Source organism: Falco punctatus, assembly GCF_963210335.1.
Source record: "Falco punctatus genome assembly, chromosome: 1".
In the NCBI taxonomy this organism is placed as follows: domain Eukaryota; kingdom Metazoa; phylum Chordata; class Aves; order Falconiformes; family Falconidae; genus Falco; species Falco punctatus.
In genome coordinates this window covers 120,732,399-120,752,817 of record NC_137580.1, presented here as the reverse complement: position 1 = coordinate 120,752,817, position 20,419 = coordinate 120,732,399, and the positions used below count along the sequence as shown (strand labels likewise).

Sequence of the window (20,419 nt, the reverse complement as noted above, 5' to 3'; positions counted from 1 at the left end):
GCAGGCTTAGGTGGAGTCTAATAAGTTGGTTGAAATTGTGTAGTTAATGATGTATATTAAGCCATCTGTAGGTTTAGTTTTAAATACACGTTACTTGTAATTCTTAGGCCGAGGAGGAATTTTATGATGCTAAAATTGCCCTGGGCAGGGACACCAGAGGTTCTGGGATAACGGACGGCTTTGAAGCTGAAGCATTCAACTCCCTTGTCCCAGGGGAAATACGGAAAGGAACGGGTTGGAACCACATTACGCATTATATCACTATTTTTCAGCTGAGTCACTGCTTCCTGTCTTCCCAATTCAAACCCAATGAAATCTTACACAGAAAACACACAAAACAGGTATCTTTTGTACCATTAGTATAATTTACTAATTATAAACCTGCATACAGTACATATTGCCCTGCGATACGTTTTCTTGGCAGGCTGTTTGGCATTCTTTGGGAAAAAAAAGGCATTTAATAAAATACTTCATGTATGTAGAAAATATTAAAAAATATAAAATTTACTTTCTGGTTCTTATAATTGTAAAATACTTTGTTCACATATCACAAGTTTAGTCTACTACAAAAACTGTTTCGTAAGTTACAGTACATTCACAAGTCACTTTGTGGCAGATCAGTAATATTAAAAAAAAAACCCCAAACCCAAACCCAACCCAAACACCCAAGGGGCCGTCTTTTCATGCTAGTCCAGCATCTTTGGCCATACTGTAGAAAATACCCTTTGATGCTATAAGGCTTGCAGGTGTATCAAATTCAGCTATGGTTCCATTGTCTAGAACAAGAACCCTGTGCAAAACAAAAGGTGGTGGGGAGGGAGGGAGGGGAAGATATGTCAGAGAATTCCTTGCAAGAAATGTGGTATCCCTTTTTATCACAAACTGCTCTAATCTTTGCCTTGCCTTTGTTTGGCTCAATTATTTTCACACCCTGAAACACAACAGATGATAAATGTTCTCCCTGAGCTGCTGTTTGATTCAAAAAGGTACAGCACAGTCACTGTCTCCCAGGGGTAATAAAGGGGGGGAGTAGATGTGAAAAAAAAAAAAAGAAAAACAGGAAAAAAAAGTGTCATACTGGTACTTCTGGAATTGTAAATATTGTGCCAGAAAGCCAAAGAGATAAAAAATATCATGTAGTAACGTATTTTAAAGTTGTTAACATGATGTTAGTGAGTTAAGTTACAGCAGTTGCTAGTTTAAAACGGATCCACAGGCTTGCTGACAGCGCCATTTATGCAACTGGGTAGTATCTCTTGTGCAACTCTGGTTAGTGAGTACAGAACCTGGTTCTTACGCCAACAGGGGCAAAGTCGGGTCTGGATATTCTAGGATTATACAGCTTAAACATCATGGCTTACATTCTACCCAAGGAGCATCTGTGTGGCTATCTACAGACAAACCAGACCCTTTTAAATGCTGCTCCACGTACCCAGTAAAGCGGTGAGCCTGCCCACCACACGCTATTAAAAGGTTTTTACCTTGTGTAATCCATAATTGTGTTCAGCCTGTGTGCTATTGTCAGCACTGTGCAGTCTTCAAACTGGATCCTAATTGTCATCTGGATAAGATCATCTGTCTCGAGATCGATAGCTGCTGTTGCTTCGTCTAGGATCAAGATTCTCGTCTTGCGAAGAAGCGCTCGTGCCAGACAGACGAGTTGTCTTTGGCCAACGCTGCAAGCACAGACAGAGCTTTCAGAAACGAGCCCCCGCTGCCCATAGCTGTCCACCGCTCAGAATCACTTGTGCTAGAGCAGATTGCTCATCAGGTGAAGCTACCGAACAAAAACCCCCGGTATTTAGCAAACAGCCCGGTCCGTCAGCCCTAGAGCCCACAGATACACACAGGCAGCATTACGCAGCTGGTTTTAGCATAGGTGTTCACTTACTGCCTGACCCAGTGCTGCCAGAGCCAACAAATGCCCCGTTTCTATCACTGTGACAAAAGCCAAGGAGACTAACAATTACAATGCTTCTGCCTGAGTTTTCAGAAACACGGTTATAACAACACTGTGTATACACAAACTTTAAAAAAAAAAAAAAAAAAGGTAAAAAACCCGAAAAAAATGTTCTGAGGCTGTAAGTCCTTTCTACCTTCAAATAATATAAAATATATATATACACACACCTGGGCAGCCCACACTTCCTCCCCTGCTATAAACACACCCCAGACACAGCCCCTGAGTGTCTCTGCAGGATGAAGAAGATGCTGAACGTTCATCACACATAGTCTGGTCACACCACAGTCTCACGAACCAACGCAGCACATCAAAGCACGGCATTTTGTCATCCCCTTTCAGGTCTTCGTGGGTTTCCCAAATAATAATGGAACACAAAGATTGCTAAAGGGTCAGTTTAAACAGAGGACTCTTACTGAGCACTGCAGTTTTATAGATGTTACCACGGCATCTCCCTTCCTACCAAACCATGTTTAAGGGACTGCCTGTGCCCAACAGCCTGTCACCCTGAGACTTCTTTCTTTACTGGTAAGACAAGATTTTGGTTTGGGAGAAATTCTTCCCAGCAGCAAAGAAGAATCAGCTCATTCGTGGCAGAGGCAGAACAGCAAACAAGCGTTTGAGCCTTCGTGGTTTTCTTGAAACACGAATGAGTGGCTAAATCATTTTAGACACAACAGACCAGCGTAAACCTCTGCTCAGGTGTTTCTCACTGTTACAGCTGAATGAAAGCTCGGTGTATGTTTCTAGTCCAAGCGTTCCATACCTAAGATTTTCTCCACCTTCTGAGCATTCATAGTCCAACATGGATGGCTGACTGCTGACAAACCTCTTCAAATGAGACAGTTCAAGAGCTTTCCATATTTCTTCATCTGAATACTTATTAAATGGATCCAGGTTCATCCTCAGTGTTCCAGAAAAGAGAACAGGATCCTGGATATAAAACCAACTCTCATTAGACAAGCGCTTTAGCTGTTTTAAGTACAGATATGAGTTACTGCTTTGAAGTCACGGTTGCACTGCAGGTAGGCCGCCTCCCAACCCCATCCACTCTGAAAATACATGACGTTATACACACTTAAAACTCACATTCCAACTTATAAAGATGGTTTATCCTAAACCCTGTTTCATCACCCAGCATCAGCTTATAAGGTGGCAGGACAGGACCACTTAATGTAGAAGTATTTTGTTTTTCTGAAACAATTTTCTGAGTGTAACAAAGCATTTTCCTCTGTGGCTAAGCCATTATTTATGGTTTGCCAAGCTGTTAAGAGATCCTTCCTTTACTGTGACACACAGAAAAAGTACCTGAGGAATAATTGTTAGCCTCGATCGAAGGTCATGCAGACCAATCTCTGAAATTTTCACACCATCAATTTTAATTTCCCCTTTTACAGCTTCCAGGATCCTAAAGAGACAGAGTGTCATGGAGGACTTCCCTGCTCCGGTTCTGCCAACAATTCCGATCTACAACAAATTGCAGGTTTAACAACAAAGCATACAGTTAAAACAAAACCAAAACCCAACAAAGAAGCCCCCAAACAAACCCCCAAGATTCCTCTAAGAGGTTTGATGCAAGATCAGAATCTAAGAAAGAATTTAACCATCGCTCCCTAGAAACCTGGTGTCATACGTTGTAATGTATATATTGCCATTCCCGTCATCTGAATGATACCGCATATAAATATGTACAGAGGTCTAGAGCCATTCTACATCACTTTGGGCGATTAGCTCAAGTACCCATGCTAGGAGTCCAATCACTCAAAGACAAAAAATAAAGGCTTTTCAGAAGGCAATTCAGACTTCATGGTGAGCATGTGTTATCTCCATTCCAGGAGGTGGTTTGATTGTCATCCTGTTTGCTTAGTATAAGGATAACTCTCCTCTCTCAATAACATCCCACGGAGGACTTTCCCCTTGCTAATTGTTCTGTCACCAGCACGAAAACCCCAGAACTTTCAACTGAAGCATGAAGAAATGAATGCCCCAGAACAAAGACAATTTCCTGATTCAGGAAGCAAAGAATGCCATTTCCTTTCATGCCAAAAATTTCACAGGGAAAGCCAGGGAGTGGAAAAAGTTGGAATTCCTTCTCCCATCTGCACTGCTTTAGAAAAGCATTGTCGTCACTGAATTTTTGTCACTTGTGCTGGTGCCTCCTACGTACAGTAGCCTGTTGCCAAACTAACTTGGAAAGTCCAGAAAATCCTACGGACGGGTCCTACTGCTTCCAGCCTGGAGGATGCTGGTACACCGACAGCGTGGTTGTCACTGCTGGCTTCTGCAATGTCAGCTTGAGTAGGTCTCCACCACTGCGGCAAGTGTGCTTGCAGATCCTGTCCTCTGCTCTGTGGTTGCCACTGGAAGCCCGGAGCAAAGTGCTAGTAAGGACATACAGCTGGTAACTCACCTTTTCTCCACCATGCACTTGGAGGTTCAGACCCTTCAGCACTAGATCCAAGCCCTTCCTGTACCGCACTGAATAATTCACAAACTCCAGCTCTCCCTTGGATGGCCAGTCTTCTGGGGGACGCTTGCCCTCAATAATCCAGGGAGCCTAAGGAAAACAGAAGTCAGAAATGCCTTATATAGGTTTAAGAAAAAATAATTCAAACTCAGATACAAACATCAACATTTGTTACTAGAAATATATCTGATAAATCAAATCTCAGTATCAAATACACTTATAATAATAGAGAAAAAACATGGATTCCTAAATACCCACACATTTTAGTCTTTGTTGTGAAGTTTACAGGAAAAAAGGTCTGAGCATATAGGGCCAAATCCTCAATGGATATAAATTTATTTTTTTTCCATTAACTCTAATAGAACACTGCCTGTTTCATGCCAGCTCAAACTCTGGCATGTATCATGCATCTTGTCTAGCTTCCTTTTAGTTTTGAGATTAAATACTTGATCTCCTGAACTGTTCACTGCAGCTCTTCTCAGATCCTCCGTTTCCTAATTCTTAGCCTCCCATCATGTGCACGCAACTAACAAAACCCAGTGTGTCCACAAAGCACCAGACTTCCCAGCATAGCTCTATCTTCCACTTTTAAAAGGTAGAGGATTGGATGATTTTCCTGGATTAGGCAGTACAAAGTTCCTAGAGATGTTCTTCTCATGGGAGATGAGGACTGATTAAGTTGATTAAATAGAAATAGTATTGAAAGCACGTGCATAGCCTGATAATAGTACTGCAGCTGTGCTCCCCAGCAGGATCACAGCACCATCCATGCAGGTAGGACCACGCACCAAACACTTCAAACCCAACAGGAGCAATATTCTGATGGTGAAACTCATCTCTGTTGTGCTATAGCCACTCACAGCAGCAGAAAATGAGATGCTAAGCACAAGCTGCACGATGGCAGTAATAATTTGGAGCTGTGATAGCATAAATTACAGTTCAGAGTGTGACATTTGTTCAGGTTAAATAATAACACTCTCAGAGCAGGAACTGTCTCTCAGGAGTCTAAAGAAAGACCATGTAAATATGTGCATTAAAATTTCTCCACGGTTGTTGGTGGGCATGCTTGATGCTTGGTAGCTGACCTCTGTTTCAGTTTCTGAATACTCTTTTATTCTTTCAACAGCCACAATGTTAGTTTCAAGTTCAGAAGTCATTCGGACCATCCAATTCAGAGACAAGGTCACCTTGGCGCAGAAAAGGAACAAAATGTCACCCACAGATGAACAACAGGTTTAATAATAACAACAACAAAACCAGACGCTGCTATTAAGACACAGATTCACATTAACATTACAAATGGAATAATTACCTTAGCATTGACGTTAATACAGTTACTGGGACAAGAAGTCTACAGATAATCAGGTGCTCACATGGAGAAGCATATGCCTCCCACGGTGATTTAACAAATGGCAACAAAAGTTGATTGCAAGTCATTCCCCTAGTCATGGGTCTCACTGAAAACTGCTGACAGCAATCCTGCACACTGTACCTAAAAAGCTTCTGGCAATAGTGAGGTCATTAAATCTGATAAACTGTACACAGCTTGGGTGAGTATAGTTTATCTTGCCTATTTATGAATCCTACTGATCTGCCTAGGATTGCCTGGACACACTGATGTGTTCTGTAGCAGCTATGATGCAGGACATCTTAAGCCCATGCTGTTCAAATGACCTGTTTGTGGTGGGTGCACCTGACACTTCCTGAGCATCCTGCGTGCTGCTGCTGCTGCTGATACCGGGGTGCAGCACAACCTCGATCCTCCCAAAGTGCCCTGAAGTCCTACTGCACATGAGCTTGCTGATGTCTGTCAGCATTCAGTGTAATTCTCTACTGTTTCCAGACACCCCACAACTCATTTTTATTATTTCCTTATGAACTTCAGCTTCAACAAGCACTTAAATTATTGCTAATATATCCAATACCATCTACAAAAACGCAAACCCATCAATGAACAGAAAGCTGTAGTACATACCTGTAATGCATAAGATACTGAAAGTCCTACCAAACCGGCGTTTAGGCTGTTTTTACCAATCACAGCAAAAAGGGCAGCAAAAAGAACAATGCAGTTCCCCACAAATTCAACTCGAATGCCCAGCCACCTGGTAAAAAAGGCAGACGTAAGCAGAGCAGTAAATGGTGGCTTGGACCACTTATGCAAACACAGGATTATCTAAGTGGAAACAAGAGTTACATCCCTTTTTTTTACCTGTTGGATACTATGCCAGGATAGTAACTCTTCTGATTTTCATCCATCTTCAAATCACTGATGTCCACAAAGGACTTCACTCTTCTATAGGCTCTGATGACACTGGCCCCTGATACTGTTTCTGAGAAGTGTGAGTAGACGGGAGATCTGCTCACAGACTCCAGACGCTTCAGCTGGCGGGAGGTAGCTACGTAGAATCGCTGCCATTTTTTGGAGAAAATTGAAGGATACATGAAATACTTTCTCTTTTAATTAACAGCGAAGCATTTTTTAAGTGAAGGATTTAAAGAAGACGGCTACTGATATACTTCAGCTCTCCAAATTATTCTCTATAATTAAGAAGTATTTCAAGAAAGTTATCTTTGCTTCATTCCACAAGGACTGGGTAACTGCAATTTCTATAAGTTAAATTTATCTGTCTCCCTTTAAATTTAGTTAATACACCCTAAAAAAATTAATCCATTTTTAGGAGCCTCATTTTCCTTGAATATGAAACATGAATTTGCACCTCCATTTTCAGGTCTCTATTTACCATCTATAAAATAAGCTTCATTTTTGCTTAGAAGTCAATAAAATTGATGCTTTCTATTTTCACCATTTTAACTTCTCAGCACCTTAAGATCTTGTCTATATGCCAAATATATACAAATATATACATGCTTCAGTATACTGAGGCGCACTGCAGCTCTACCTCTAGCAGTAAGCTTATTTGTTATTACTTAAAAGCAAAAAAAGTTTACGCCTATTTATTTCATGACTACATCTCACAGGACATTTCTTTTTCTGCGAGAAGTAAATAATTTATGTAAACATGTGGTTTACTTTAGATATTTCAATTTTCCCCAAAATTCCTGTTACTTTTCCTAAAAAGAAACATGAACAATGGAATAAGAGTCATTGCAATGGTAGTCGGGCATTTTTCCAGTTACCTGAACAAAGAAGTACAGAATTGCCAGTGGAACTATAACGACAGCGAAGAGCGGAGTACTTGCTATAATTACAATCATCGTTGATAAAGAGGTGAAGAACGTTCCAAGGAACATCAAGATGGTCGGTGGGATTACTTCATCAATCACGTAGATGTCCTTCGAAAAGCGGTTGATGATTCGGCCGGTTGGAGTGGTGTCGTAGAAGGACTGTGGGGTGTGAAATTTGTTCTCCAGCAGAGCGGCGTGGAGCGTCCGGGCTGCATTAATGCCTCCCATGGCCAGGGTGAAGGAGCAGATGAGTACTATGAGGCCTAACAGGTAAAGAGGAGATGTGTTAACCACTGAATGTGATGCTCTTTGCATTTGTTTTTTTGCACTGAACATCGCATTTGTTTTGCATTTGCATTTGCACTGACCATTTGCAGCTCTTTGACTCTTGGCAGTTTCTGTCGTGCTACAAGGGTTTTTTTGCTTTACGGTATTCCCTGTCCACCCTTCTCTTACCATGCACATTAGCACTACGGTATTGTGGTCACTGCTGTCTAAGGCCCAGGAACATGTCCTGTAGGGTTTCACCATACTGTCCACCTAAGACAGATGCACAACCGTTTTCCCTCTGCTTTCCACAAACCTCCACAAAGACCTAATGCTACCACTTCACCCCAACCCTTCAGTCTCTTTTGCACCTGTTTAAATGCTTTCTCTCCCATTTACCTTTCTCAAGCTTTCATGTCACCTGTTCAACCCCAAAAGCGTGGAGCTGAGCTCAAATTCCGTAGCTTCAGATTGCACTACCTCTCTTGCTTAGGATAGGATTTGGGGGGGCAATTTTGGCCCACCAGAAATTGGTGCCATGGCTTTCCCACCTAATTCCTCTTTGCTAAACATTGAGACATCGTGGCTTTGTCTGGTCTCACCCTGCAAGAGGCCCAAGGCTGCATAGACTCCGATGCGCATGGCTGTGTTGTGCTGAGTCCCATTTACCACCGGCTCGTTGGTCCAGTCACTGAGCCACACGTTGGCCCCGATGGCGGCAGCGTTTTGACAGCAATATAGGAAACAGATCACTGAAGAAATGACAGGGCTGACAGCCTTCACATACTGCCAGAACACTGTTAGCTTCACCTGCAAAATGACACGCCAAAGCTGGTTTGTACCACTCAGGCAATCAGGAGTTCAGACAGAATAAGAGAAGAAAGTTCTTAGTCACTGCTAAGTTCAAAACTGCCCAAACTCTAACACAGCACCGAGAACAGTTCCTCTCCCTGAGCCCCAGGACAGGGCAATGACTTTCAAAACAAGTCAGAAATTTCTCCAAAATACTCCTTTCCTCCATTTTGAGGAACTGTAGTTTTGTTTTAGTTGTTAATACTATGCCAGAGAAAAAAGAAAAAAAAAAAAGAGGCTGATCAAATAGCAGCAAAGGATGGGTAACAAGAAAAGGAGCCAAGTTTTCCAGGCAAAAGAAGCAACTTGGCAGGCATATCAAGCTCAGGGCTACTTTAGATGGTCTAATTTAAGGGAAAGTGCTGAATATGCTTCCATTCCAGTGTCTTTACAGCAGCTTAAATGAGGTACCAAATGCTAGTGCACCCCAACAGGAACATAAACACATGATGCTTGGGGCAAAGAGTAAAGATGCTATTGTTAAAGTAGTGCAAAAAGGCAGAGACTCAGGACAAAACTCAGTCTCTAAAAAAGCATTAGAAGGAATAATTAAATGAACAAGTGTTGTTGATTAGGGACTTTGAAAGCTAAAATAATCCACAGAAACAGTTAATTACTTGTCTGTGCCATGGACCACATACATCAGACTAAACAGTACACACTGAGCCTTCCGAAGTGGAGGGAAGGGGCTTTAAACCTTCCTGCTTCTATTCCACCTGCTGCTCCTTTCTGGCCCTTTCTTTTACTTTTGTATTCCCATCTTCCCTTTTTTCCCCCCTTGTCTTCTCCTTTCCCCTGTTCCCATTTCACCCCCTGGCCCTGCTCAGGAAGAGTACAGCCCCTCCTGTGCCTATAAGCATAAAATGCTCTCGAAGATGGGCCGGCAGGTATCGCCTAGGCAGACCAGGCCCGCTGGCACACCGCAGGCAGCTGGCTCGCGTGACCCGCTGCTGTGGATCATCACATCGCCAGTGCTGCAGCTGGACTCGACAGCAGCCAAACAGTTTAAAAACTTCACAGTGCTGAAAGCTCTGCAGTGCAAGGGCAGGGCTGACAGAGAGCAGTGCTATGCGGTATCAGGTGACTGTGGCAGGAGCTGCAAGAGATTTTTTTTTTTTTTTTTTGCTTTTTTCCCTAAGTAGACAGCCCTTGCCAGGTGCAGAAACCTCTGCCAAAATCCCAAATCTGAACGATCAGTGGCCACCAGATTAATGCTTCAGGCCTGCAGTCGTGATTAACACAACACATTTAACAGAACTGGATCAAATGTAAAAATAAAAATTATTTTTTAAAAAACAGAAAAGAAAAAGGTAGAAAAAGGGAGGAGGAAATCAAACCATACCGTTCCCGTTTCAGTGGTTTCAGCCTGAATAAGTTTCTCGTTAAGATTTTTTCTTGGCAGAGGAGGCTCTGCTGGCTTCTTTTCACAGACTCTTCGTTTGGTTGACATTTTGTTGGGACATTCTCCTCCCTCAGAAGATATTACACTAAGCTGCCTAGTTAAAACAAAAGAGTTATTAGGAGAAAAAGGGCATATTGTGGCAGTGCTAAAGGAAAAGTGGGATGCAGCAGACTGGACTTATTCCCAGCTCTTCTGCCGAGTTTCCATGCCAGCCTCACTCACAGCTACGGGTGCTTGTCCCACCCCTCTGGGTGCTCAGTGATGCCAGCAATACAGAGCCTAACAAAGGCTGTGGCAGGGCTTGGGCTCTTCGATGAAGCCTTGTAAAGTCTTCACCCCACGACAGACATTTCAAAGCTAACGCCTGAGCTGCTTTGTTTTCCTATCAACAGTAGCTGGACAGCATCTATGGGTATGGTTTTGAAAACCATTAAAGATTTGCAAGGTTCCCAACAGAAAGGGGCAATGCAAAGGGTTTATTTGTCACACAGCTGGTAGCAGTTTAGTGTTGTGTGGGTGAACACATTCAGTGGTGTTACCTGAGAATCACAGCATTGCTCTAAGAAATTGGTTCCATTCAGATTATACAGAGGATTGCGGGAATAGATGTTTGGTCTTCTTCGCATATTGCTCCACATTTATTTTCAAAAGGACACTAAAGCGATTTATTTATAAGAGAAAACTACGGAAACTAAAGCCCAGACTGAAAGGCATGTGGCTAACATCTTTTAGATGCGTTTCACCCCAGACGTGGACTATAAACACGTGAACCTCATGTTTACCTAAGAAACTGTTTGCGGACCTCATTCGTCACTGGTTCATTATCTGCCAGATCAGTGTGGATGCTGAGGGTGTCTTCAGCTAGCAGGACTTCTTCCTCCTCCAGCACTGCAAGACAAGACCACACCTCAGATTTTCTGCTGAATAAAGCAGAAAGCACAGAAAAAGGCACCTATACAAAGCAAGAAAATCAATACCGCAGCAGGAAAATGATAGTGTATAAACTCGCCCGTAGTTTTGCTTACATCCCTTCTGTGCATCACTCCTAACTAAATTGCAAAGATTTTGAGGCAGGTGGGTGGCCAAATGCAAACATCACATTCCTTTAACGCACCAGAAACATTAAGCAACAGTGTCATAGTTGGTTCTCGCTAAATTCACTTATAGGGCATGCTCTAGGCATGATCTTGGGATGGGGGAGTCACGTCAGGAACTACCGCAAGCCTCTGCTGTTGCTAGAAGATGTCATGCACATTCCTCTCTGCCTGTCTGGAGAGAAGCAATGCTGCAATCAAAGAGCGTGGGAACACTGTCACACAGAGGAAGCATTTACCAAAATGCTTTAATCTTGTACCATTTTATCAGAATCAAACCCAGCTGAAAAGTAACCCAAGATTAAAATGCCATTTGAACTTTGCTACACGAAAAAAACAACATATAAACAGAGAAAAAATACCAGACTGTGGGTAGCCCCTTTGATAGCAAGCCCAGTTTGTTCTTGGCTACTCCATTTTCCTGCTGAGCTTGACCTTGATAATTGTAAAATAAATTCCCAATTTTAAAATAATTTCTAAGACAAGAATTGCTTTTTTTCTGGGGCAAACCACATGAAGTTTGAAAGAAATTCATGAAAACATTTAGCAATAATACAGACCTGGCCATAGACAATAATCTTCACAGTAGTGCAGAAAGGCAAATGCCAGATTATCATGAAGAAGCAGGGGATGCTTTATACAGAGAAAATATCTGTAATCTGGCAGACAGTAGAAGACATGTTTTAAGAAAAAGCAAAAAAGCAATACTGTACTTGTTGGTTCATCCTCTTCAATGTCTTCATCAAGTGCATAATTTCGCAGGAATTCTGCAAAAGCCTTGTTTTGTTTCAGAAGGTCTTGGTAAGATCCCATTTCCGAGATTTTGCCATCTACCAGGACAACTATATGGTCTACCTGAGGCAGGAAGCTGATGCCATGGGTCACCAGAATTCGGGTCTGGATAGGGAAAAAAAAAAAAAAAAAGAGATACACCCCCCCCCCACCTTTCAGTTGTCACTGTGGGGACTAACACTACTCAGCAAGCCAAACACTACCACATTTTCAGGACAAGGAGTGAGTTATCGTGTCAAGGTGAAATGCCAGGGGAAATATGCCATCCTTGTTAGCCCAGTTAGCTTGGAAATATGTACATGAACTCACTATGCTTCTTCCTGCATGCTGATATAACCATACAGGGAAGTAAACCAACTGAATTATCATTCGCTGTTTCCCTTATGCTAATTTTCTTTGCTGCCCTTCCCTTTTGAGCTTTGATACGGTCCGAGATCACAACAAGAGTAGAAGCGGAAGCAAAGAGATTGCGATTTTTTGGCTGCGTACTGCCAAAGACCTCTGTAAAACCAGTAAGCTGTTACAACTTCCTCACTGCACTGCCTCCAAGTAACAACAAGCAATACCAAGCTGAAAACCTTTACAAGTTTCTGCAAATGCCTTCTTTCTGGAGATCTCACAGCAGGGATTTTAAAAGACAGACCAGGTTTCTGCCTCTACGTGTTCTGACTAGATCACACCACTTCTGGGGATGCCAGAATAGCAGCTCACCACAGTCTACGCTCTGGGGAAAAGGTGTCCACATTGCCAATTAAACACAGAAATTCAGGAATGATTTGGCACTCAAGCCTTGGCAGTGAAATAGTTTTCTTGTCACCCATCAGTGTTTCTCAGTTTGTGTGCATTTTTAAGAGGATCTAAATGCCAGCTTACTTTCCCTTTAAGTACCCCATCTGGACCAATAACTTTATCAAAGATGTGCTTTGCAACATGCGAGTCCACGGCAGAAAGAGGATCATCTAATAAGTAAATGTCAGAGTTGCTATACACTGCACGAGCGAGGCTCACTCGCTGCCTCTGGCCACCTGAGAGGTTGATGCCCTGAAGAAAGAGAGAGGAGAGAACAAAACATATCACACAACAGCAGCTATGACTTTTCATGGCTCTCACCCAAACACTGGGATGCTAAATTGAAACATGAGACGCTGAAGAGAATAACCCGCTCAGAGCCAGAGACAAGAACAGAACGCCTCTAAATCTGTTCACTGCCAAACTTCCACTCACCCAGCAATCTGGAGACAGAATAAGCCTCTTGCTTAATAAGCTCCTGAAGGGAGCTGTTAAAATGCAGAACTATAAAAAGGAAGACCATCAACCAGGATGTAAAATGCAAACATTCAAAGCAGGGCTGTGGCACCTGGAACATCTTCCACATCTCTCATCTTACATACACATCCACATATCCACCCCATTTCATGAAATCTATCTCAAATTTAGTGGCCTAGGAAAAAAATTTTCTTTGTTGGTAATCACAGATGTGAAAGTTTCTCATTAAAATGAGGTGTTAAAGGATGATCATATCACTTTTTTACTTGAAGTACGCCATATGTTCCCTCCCTTTTCATCACTACAGGAAAAGGAAGGACTTTATGTATTCTGGACAGATGCACTTTTACAATTGGACAACAAATGGAGGATGCTATGATCTTCCAGGGCTAGAAGTCCAATTAGGCATCACAGTACAAACACACACAAAGTTAGGAGCAAGTTTTAAGTCCAACTGCCTTCCACAAAACTGCCCCACATATTTCACTATTGACTGTAGCAGGGATGCCATTGTAATGATCAAACCAAATCAAGTGCTGGCTTTACAGCATTCTCTCTTTAGCCAGAACAGGAATTGCCAACACATTCTGACCTGGAAAAAGAAAAAATTACCTTCTCTCCTATCTCAGTCCGATCTCCTCCTGGCAGCACTTCCAGGTCAGTTTTTAAAGCACAGGCCTCCAGGACATTTTGGTATTTTTGTTCATTAGGAGCTTGGCCAAACAAAATGTTATCTTTCAGCGTGGCATTCTGGATCCAGGCTTGTTGAGGCACATAAGCAACAGAACCCTAGAACAAGGAAGGAGAAAGGAAACCTCTGCCTTGTAACAAGCAGCAATTCATGCTTACAACTCTAAAATCTGCAGCACGTATATATAGCTCCTATTTGATATACATTCCCATTATAATAGATGTGTGCTAATTGATAATGCACAGTTGATAGAATCAGGAAAGTTGTTTCATGCCACTGAAGTCATGTTCATGCAACTGAACAGGTGTGGGCAAAACCCAAATAAACATGCAAACAAGCTGCTGTAGGGGCAAACAGCATTCCCTCTCCAGCCTGATGTGCATTATAAGCAATGGCAGAGTGAGCAGCACATTTCCATACCATCATTAAACTGCATCCTAAACAATACCAACCTTCACAGCCACTTCTCCTTCCAGCTTTTCCAATTCACCCAGGAGAGCAGACACCAGAGAAGACTTCCCACAGCCAACATGGCCCACAATGGCAACCAAAGCACCGCTGGGGACCAACAGATTTATACTGTGGAGGAAACAGGCTGGAAATTAATTAAACATTAGTTTACTAAAGACATTACGGGTCTTTAAACAAGGGCTGAAATACACAGTGACAAATAAGCCTGACCTCTCCCTGACTGTATATAGTAAGCCTAGCTTGGTCAATGGTCTTCTCCCTTTCTTATGTACAATCAACTGAAACCAGAACTGTAGAAGTAAATGGAAACCCAGCATTAATCTATCTTGTTGGCTGTTAAAGCAGTAGGGTTGGTAGCAAGACTTCCAAGAGCCTTTGCTCTGTCATATCAGTCCGTCAGCACATCAAATGGTTAACAACCATTTTGAAAGCAGACAATCTTCCAGAAGTCTTTTGGGTTTTGATTTTAAAACCAAGAGCAATTGTACAAAAGTGGTGAGTGAATACATCCCATCTAAACATCTAAAAATGTTCAAACATCTAAAAATGTTCAAACATCAAGCATCTAAAAAATTTCACTTTAGTACTGTATTTCCAGTGCTAGTAAATAGCGTTCATAACAACACCAGAAAACCCAAACTTCCAATTAAAATCCTACACTGTTTTCCCCACTATTTTCTTAAAGGTACTGCTTTAGGTCCTGGATTTGAAGGTAAACTGATATGGAAATGACTGATGGACACAGTCTCTTTGTCATCACAGTGCCTTTCACTAATGAAATCAAACCAAATTTCTGTTTGCACAAATCCTAATGTAGAACTAGGGCTCTAATTCTTATGCAGATTCTTACCAAGCAGGTAATTGATGTTTTGAACACCGCCAGAGATTTTTTGTTTGTTTGGTTTGGTGGTGTGTTTTTTTTGTTTTTTTTTTAAATCAACATTCACAACAGGAAAACTCAAAAGCACTACAATTATTTCTTTCATTATTCTTTCCCCCTAGCTGACTTTTGCCTTTCTGCTACTTTAGGAAGTTACCAGGTCATTTTTAGGCCCAGGTGGCTAGCAATTTGAGCTGGAGATGCCTGGCTCTTTCTGAAATAAACCCCAGAACACTAAAGTCAACCTGGCTGCAGATTTGGTTGCCTGAAACCAAACTGGCTCCTTTGAATTGCTTGCAGGTTATCCATGTAAAACCTGCTAATATAATACACTCAGCACAGCAGCATGAGCTCCTTGGACTGAGAGCTCTAAGAATACTCACCAGGTTTCTGTGATTTTGATCTGACAGCAAAGCATAACATTAAGGAAGTATATGCTTCCAGGCAAATTTTATTTCTAGTCATTCAAATAGGCAAATGAGCAAAACATGCACCTCCGTAGTCTGGAAATGGCCCATCTACAACCACAGGGCTAAGTCTGCCACGAGACTTAAAAGAACAGACCACTGTCAGCACACCCAAGTCCAAACCCAGATATCTTGACTGTCCTCATAATCCATCAGATCAATTTGATTTGTCCAATGCTTCAGTTAAAAAAAGAAAAGTCTATTTAAGAAATGAATGTAGCCTTTCTGTCCTTGAATAGGTAACTGCCTAATGCTAGTCGCTGTGGAGTTAAAGCCTTACAGCACTGTTCTGTAAAGCCTAAATACCATAAGGTATGATGATTAGCTCCATGTTTTAAAAGCAGAAGAGATACATGTGATGTATGGAAATAACCTTTTCCAGAAGCGAGCCTGCAGATACGACTAGACATCTTTCAAACAGACCTCTCAGGAGCCAGAAACCAGGAAGATGCTGTATTGCAATTGCAAGAAAGAAACCTTACTCTTTCAAAGATGGCTTAAGCTCCTTCCCCCAGCTGAACGTCCCATTTGTTACACTGATAGCATGGCCTGTATGACAAAAACACAACAACAGAGAAGGCAGGAAATGTATTATACAGAAGAGCACAGCTAAGAGACTGGCAGACAGAGCAATTGTTATTTACGGGTGTTTCACGTATACCGCAGTTCCCTTTTCTACTGGCATGGGAAGCACTGTCTCATGACTGTGGGTCACAAGACAGGCTTGTTTAGCGTGAAAATCACTGTTCACAGCTTAAACTATAGACTGTGAGCTTACAGACCTATGGAGCTGAAACCCTGTCCTGCTTCACCCTGCCCCGGTGAGGCTGGTCCCAACATCTGTTGCTCAGATTCCTCATGCAACCATGTGCACAACTGTGCTTAAGAAGCCACTTTCAAGTCATCAGGAGACCACTGCATGGTGTTGACTTCAATGTATAAGATTAAATTTGCCTCTGCGCAGCTTTTTGCTTGCCACACTCAAAAGTTAACAGATCTGCAGGCTTTCTTTACCTCCTGGTGGGGTGGTGTATAACAGTAATCGCATGGCAGCCACACAGCCATCCCTCCTCCCCCTCCGTCTACAGCATCACACACAAAAGTTTTGAATCACCAAAGTGCATTACATGAGAAAACACTTTTTTTTTTTTTTTTGAGACCACCTGATTTGCTTATTTGTTTTGGGATGCTGTTTCCACCAGAAGAAATCAAAACTGTTTACAATGTTCCTGAGCATTTGTGCAGTGCAAAAGGTTTGAGTCGGTCTTGCTGTCCCTAGTCAGTGGATACACTTCATTATTCAGCGCTGTTAGCATCCAATCCATTGCAGATGCAAACTCACGCCTAATAACTCAGCTCAAAGCTCAAAAATATAGTTAGAAAATTTTTTAATTTCTACATAGCCTGAACAACAAACACACAGTTTTCAAAGCAGCAGCCTCTTTCTTTTTTCAAACCAAGACTGTTACTTTCTTTTTGCTTTTTTTTCATAACACAACCAGTGCAAAACAAATGAAAGATGTTTGTTGTATTACAATAGTTTAGAAATATGCTGATGTCTTTACCTGGTGCAATCACTTTTGTTTCCACACAGTTTGGATCAAGTTCATCATGACTCAGGAACTGCTGAATTCTCTTTAAGGAAACACTTGTCTAAGAAAAGAGCGTGGCGTTATTTCATCGTTCTTTTAACGGGGTCTTAATGCTTTTACTACTGAAAAAGAAAGCACGCAGAATGGCTTAAGCTTTCACCCTACAGGCTTCCTGAACAGTGACTCATTCTGTCCCTGCAATCAGTCTCATGATGAAATACAAGCTGCTATCTGTGAAATTTCTCAGACCAAGCTGAGCTCATCTGAGTGAAGCAAAATTCACACAGACAAGCTGACTCAGAAGACGTCAGGCTTTCCAATACAGGGCAGCAGCAGAGAAAGGATATTAGAAAAGCAGCTAACAGGCAGATGCAAGGGATCTCTATTTCAGAAACCAGGGACATCTGGGGTTCTTGTTGTTCAAGTTGTTCAAAACAAGTTACACACCAGCCCGTCCTTACCTGCGCAATGTTGCTAATGACTTGTGGAAGCATATTGAGGGGAAACTTTAAGATATTAAACAAGGAGAGGGAGACAAAAGCCTTTTCTGCATCCAGGATGTTCTTCTCATTCACCGACACGTACACAGCAAATGTTGTCAATGCTACCTGAAAGCCAGAAAGCGAGTTTACTGTGAGACATATGTAATATTTTGACATTTTAAAAAGCAGTCAGGTCTGATAGGCATCTTTGAAATAAACGTATCAACAACAAAAGTGGACAAATTCTTCATTTCTGACCTTTTCAACATGCTTCGGGAACGACAAGTCATGCGAACAAGTTGATACAAAAAAAAGGCACATGGAATACAGTAACTTTCAGGTTACTATGGCTACATTTAGTTGAACTAGGTGATTCAGGAGGTGAACTACAGAACCTGGGTAAATAAAAATGAGAACCGGTTATCTGGCTGTGGTTTGGCTGCATTTCCAGCTCCACCTAACCAAATTTTCCCATCATAAACTGCAGGCTAAGCAAGCAAGACTTACTGATCAATAGGAAAGGGAGTAAAATCCAAGTTACTTGGTTTGGTGTGTGGCAGGGACCATCCACTGCGGAGGAACCATCCTAAGCAGTTAACTAACGGTGAGCAGGAACGGGAATGTGTACTTAAGGAAGTGCATTATTGTTAAGGAAACATGAAAGAGGCAGGATCTTGAGGCCGTTAAAAATATTTCTGCAGGGTTGGGGCTTTGATCTCAAGAACAGTTGGCTAGGAATACTTTTGACAAAGCACTTATCTCAATGTTTTTATACACCAGAACCAAAACCCTTTCTGCAAAATGGATCACAGTGCAATGAAGTGGAAAATAGAGGGAAAGAGAAAACTCAGGAAAAAGCGTTTCAGAATTGGCAATGTTTCATTTGGGCTTTATTTTTTACATTAAATCAGTCTTTTTTTAGGTTGCAGGGTAATTTAACGACTCCCTCTCACACTAAAACAAGCGGAGCACTGTAACATGAAAGGTAGAATTGAGAGCTTAAGACAGACATTGTCCTGACTGACTCAATTAATTTTATTTTGGCTATTTTTGCTATTCACAAATATCTCTGAGGCTTCAAATTCTAGTTTCAATTTGTTATGGGAAGTACTTTGAAGTGGTTGGAAATTCTCCCGAGACAGCTATTCCCAGCTTCCACTGGCAGGCTTTATCAAGAAATACTTTAATACCGATTAACAAAAAGGCTCTAGAGAACAAGGAACTTTGCTTCAAAGCATGTGAATAATTTTTTTTTAAAAGTATTTACATTTTATTCCTATGTACATTTAGCAAGCAGAAAGCCTCACACTTATCATTCAAGGATGTGCTTGTACAGCTTGGAAAATCATGCAAATTCAATTTACCAGGAATGGTGCACTGATCCATGCAAAGGTGGACAAAGAATTGAGATAGGCAGATTTTTTCAAAACTCGCAGCTCATTCTTTCGTATCTCCAACACTTTTTCTGAAAATGATGGTTCCCAGGCATACAGCTTCAGCACCTTTATACCACCCAGAATCTCATTCATTAATTTAATGCGGGAGTCTTTATATCGCATTTGTTCCACCTAGGTTATTAGTAAACACAGGAGACAGACTGTCACAGGAATGACTATAAGAGAGTTTTCAACATGTTTTCTCACAGCTGTGATGGTCCTTGGGCTATTTCTAAAGCAGATGCAAAAGGTAATTAAAGAAAGCCAGACTGTTATCAGGAAGATTACTGTGCAAGTCTGTACCTCCAAAGAAACCAGAAATCAAAGAAAATGGCTGAAAAGCAGATTACAAAAGCTTTCTGCTCATCTCCACTGTTAAGGACTACATTTTCAAAACCACCTTAAAGAAAAACTCAGGCACTTTACAAAAATACTACCCTACTTCTTCCTTTGATCTCTTTAGATTATTTTTTTTCCCTGATACGCATAGTTGTATTTCTTAGGGCATCCTTTGAAAATTGTGGTTGCTCCTAGGGTCTGGTTGTTTGGGGTTTTTTCTTCTACACATCAGAATACAGTGCTTCATTCAGCTACTTTAGAATTTTTTTTTCAAAAAAATCCCTGCTCAGCTGTATAGACAAAATGGAAAATTGTGTTCATACACACATGCACACCAAGTTATGCAGCTCTGAACACCTTTTAATGAGGCAAGGGAGAAAAGAATTGTTAATACTAAAAAGTCAGCATCCAAAAGATTTAATGGGAAGTCTGAATGTCTCTTTAAGGCATGTAATAATACCACTCTGTTACTAATGCTGTGCTTAAATGTCATAATTCATATTTGTTTTCCAACTCTTACCTTTTCTACATCAACAGCTTGATATTTTTTTAATCTTCCTAACAGTCACTGATAGGTTGCACAGCACAAGCCACTTACTAGATTTTTCCAGCACAAAGCCAGAGGGCACTATTATATAGTTTTTTTCAGCCTTCCTTGACTAGAGACGATTTAGACTACAAAAAAAGGAATAAAGGATCCTTTTACCTTAAGATAATAATTCAAATTTAGCCCAGCTCAGTGGGAGTGAAAGTCAACACTGGCTATTAGCATAAA

The 20,419-nt window shown here is 41.5% G+C and overlaps 1 protein-coding gene across 1 annotated transcript in view; it reads right to left on the bottom strand.

Annotated features, from left to right (window-relative positions):
- Window positions 1-342: 342 nt before the first annotated feature.
- ABCC3 (ATP binding cassette subfamily C member 3) overlaps window positions 343-20,419 on the bottom strand; it is a 55,248-nt gene continuing 35,171 nt past the window's right edge. The window contains exons 12-31 of the mRNA XM_080394078.1: window positions 19,234-19,437; window positions 17,849-17,995; window positions 17,361-17,448; window positions 16,278-16,344; window positions 14,430-14,556; window positions 13,899-14,075; window positions 12,894-13,061; window positions 11,942-12,125; window positions 10,917-11,022; window positions 10,075-10,228; window positions 8,483-8,690; window positions 7,566-7,876; window positions 6,637-6,836; window positions 6,403-6,529; window positions 5,513-5,614; window positions 4,371-4,517; window positions 3,269-3,427; window positions 2,727-2,893; window positions 1,482-1,676; window positions 343-790 (exon numbers count right to left, since the gene is read on the bottom strand). Of these exons, the coding sequence (XP_080250204.1) occupies window positions 682-790; window positions 1,482-1,676; window positions 2,727-2,893; window positions 3,269-3,427; window positions 4,371-4,517; window positions 5,513-5,614; window positions 6,403-6,529; window positions 6,637-6,836; window positions 7,566-7,876; window positions 8,483-8,690; window positions 10,075-10,228; window positions 10,917-11,022; window positions 11,942-12,125; window positions 12,894-13,061; window positions 13,899-14,075; window positions 14,430-14,556; window positions 16,278-16,344; window positions 17,361-17,448; window positions 17,849-17,995; window positions 19,234-19,437 (3,147 nt within the window). The 3' untranslated portion in view covers window positions 343-681. The remainder of the gene's footprint in view (window positions 791-1,481; window positions 1,677-2,726; window positions 2,894-3,268; window positions 3,428-4,370; window positions 4,518-5,512; window positions 5,615-6,402; window positions 6,530-6,636; window positions 6,837-7,565; window positions 7,877-8,482; window positions 8,691-10,074; window positions 10,229-10,916; window positions 11,023-11,941; window positions 12,126-12,893; window positions 13,062-13,898; window positions 14,076-14,429; window positions 14,557-16,277; window positions 16,345-17,360; window positions 17,449-17,848; window positions 17,996-19,233; window positions 19,438-20,419) is intronic.